This window comes from Plasmodium reichenowi, chromosome 9 (genome assembly GCF_001601855.1).
Source record: "Plasmodium reichenowi strain SY57 chromosome 9, whole genome shotgun sequence".
Lineage (NCBI taxonomy): Eukaryota > Apicomplexa > Aconoidasida > Haemosporida > Plasmodiidae > Plasmodium > Plasmodium reichenowi.
The window spans coordinates 996,891-998,393 of NC_033654.1; the positions used below are offsets into that span (position 1 = coordinate 996,891).

General features: G+C 14.9%; 1 protein-coding gene across 1 annotated transcript; it reads left to right on the top strand.

The window, feature by feature from the left end:
- Positions 1-492: 492 nt before the first annotated feature.
- On the top strand, positions 493-648 carry PRSY57_0924200 (hypothetical protein; the record flags this gene model as incomplete). The annotated part of the gene is made up of 1 exon (XM_020114804.1): positions 493-648. The coding sequence occupies one exon, from the start codon at positions 493-495 to the stop codon at positions 646-648; it is 156 nt and encodes a 51-aa protein (XP_019970504.1).
- Positions 649-1,503: the final 855 nt, after the last annotated feature.

Genomic DNA, 1,503 nt, shown 5'->3' on the forward strand with positions numbered 1-1,503 from the left:
ATATATATATAATATGTATATATATTATTTATATATATAAGAAATATATAAAAAATTAGTCGTTATATATTTTATAATTTTTTTTTTTTTTTTTTTTTTTCTTTTCTTTTCTTTTTTTCCTTTTTTCTTGTTTTTGTTGGTTTGTTTTATGATTTAAGAACTTGTAAAGGTTTATATTTATTATATATATAATATATATTATATAATATAATATATATATTTAAACGTACCATGTTCATAAATATAAAATGAATTATATGCTTTCATATCATTATCATATTATATATTTTGTTTTATTTTATTATTTTTATTTTTATATTTTTTTTTTTTATTAAAAAAAGCACACGCTTAACAAGGTTTAATTTTGTGAAATAAATAAGAATATATATTTTTCTATAAATTTTATCATATTAAATATAAAAACATAAATGTATTTTCTTTAATTACACTATACATTATATTAATTTAGTTTCTTCATTCCATTTTAATAAAATGATAGGTACCATATTTTCAATTTTGTTTACTATTATTAAATTGTGTATAGCAACCTCTCCAATTATTTGTATTATCTTGATATTTGTACTGAATAAAAATAACACACCGGATGATAAAAAAAAGAAACCAGATTTTTATTTTGAAGTAGATTAAAATGGAGACAAACAAAACGTCTTGTTATTATTTCATAATGAGGAATCTTTAAAAAAAAAAGAAAAGAAAAGAAAAGAAAAGAAAAAAAAAAAAAAAAAGGAGAACAAAATATATAAAATAATATAATAAATAAAATATGATTTAAAGAAAAGAAACAGTAATTACAGTGTTAGATATTTATATTTGAATGTCTAAATATTTTAAACCTATTTATGAACAGAACAAAGGCAAAATAGCTTCTTTTCTTTTCTTTTTTTTTTCAAAAATTTGTAATCAAAATAAAAAATAAAACAATTTTCCTAAAACGACATTTACAAAAATAAATTTGGGTTAAAATTTTCTACACATTTAGCAATTGATAAATAAATAAATAAATATATATATATATATATATATATTTAAAAATATCCTATGGATAATATAATATTATATAATTCATACAACATATATTATGATATTACATGTGTTTATATTATTTATAATATTATTGATAGTTTGATATATCTGAATGATTTTTTTTTTTTTTTTTAAAGTATTTTACTTTTATTTTTAGACATAAATAATTTTTTTTTTACTTTCGAACCATATAACTTTATATACTTAATTTTTTTTATGTACACAGAAGATTTACAAAACTTTTAAAACATAAATATATATATATATATATATATTTATCTATTTATTTATTTATTTATTTTCATGTCATATGAAATAATGTGATAAGATAAAAAAAAAAGAAAAATTTATATAAAAAATATAATTAAATAAAATAAATTATGCTTATATATTTAACATATATTGTGAAAGAGAAATGTTTCCTTCTTATAAAGAACATAAAAAAAAAAAAAAAGAAAA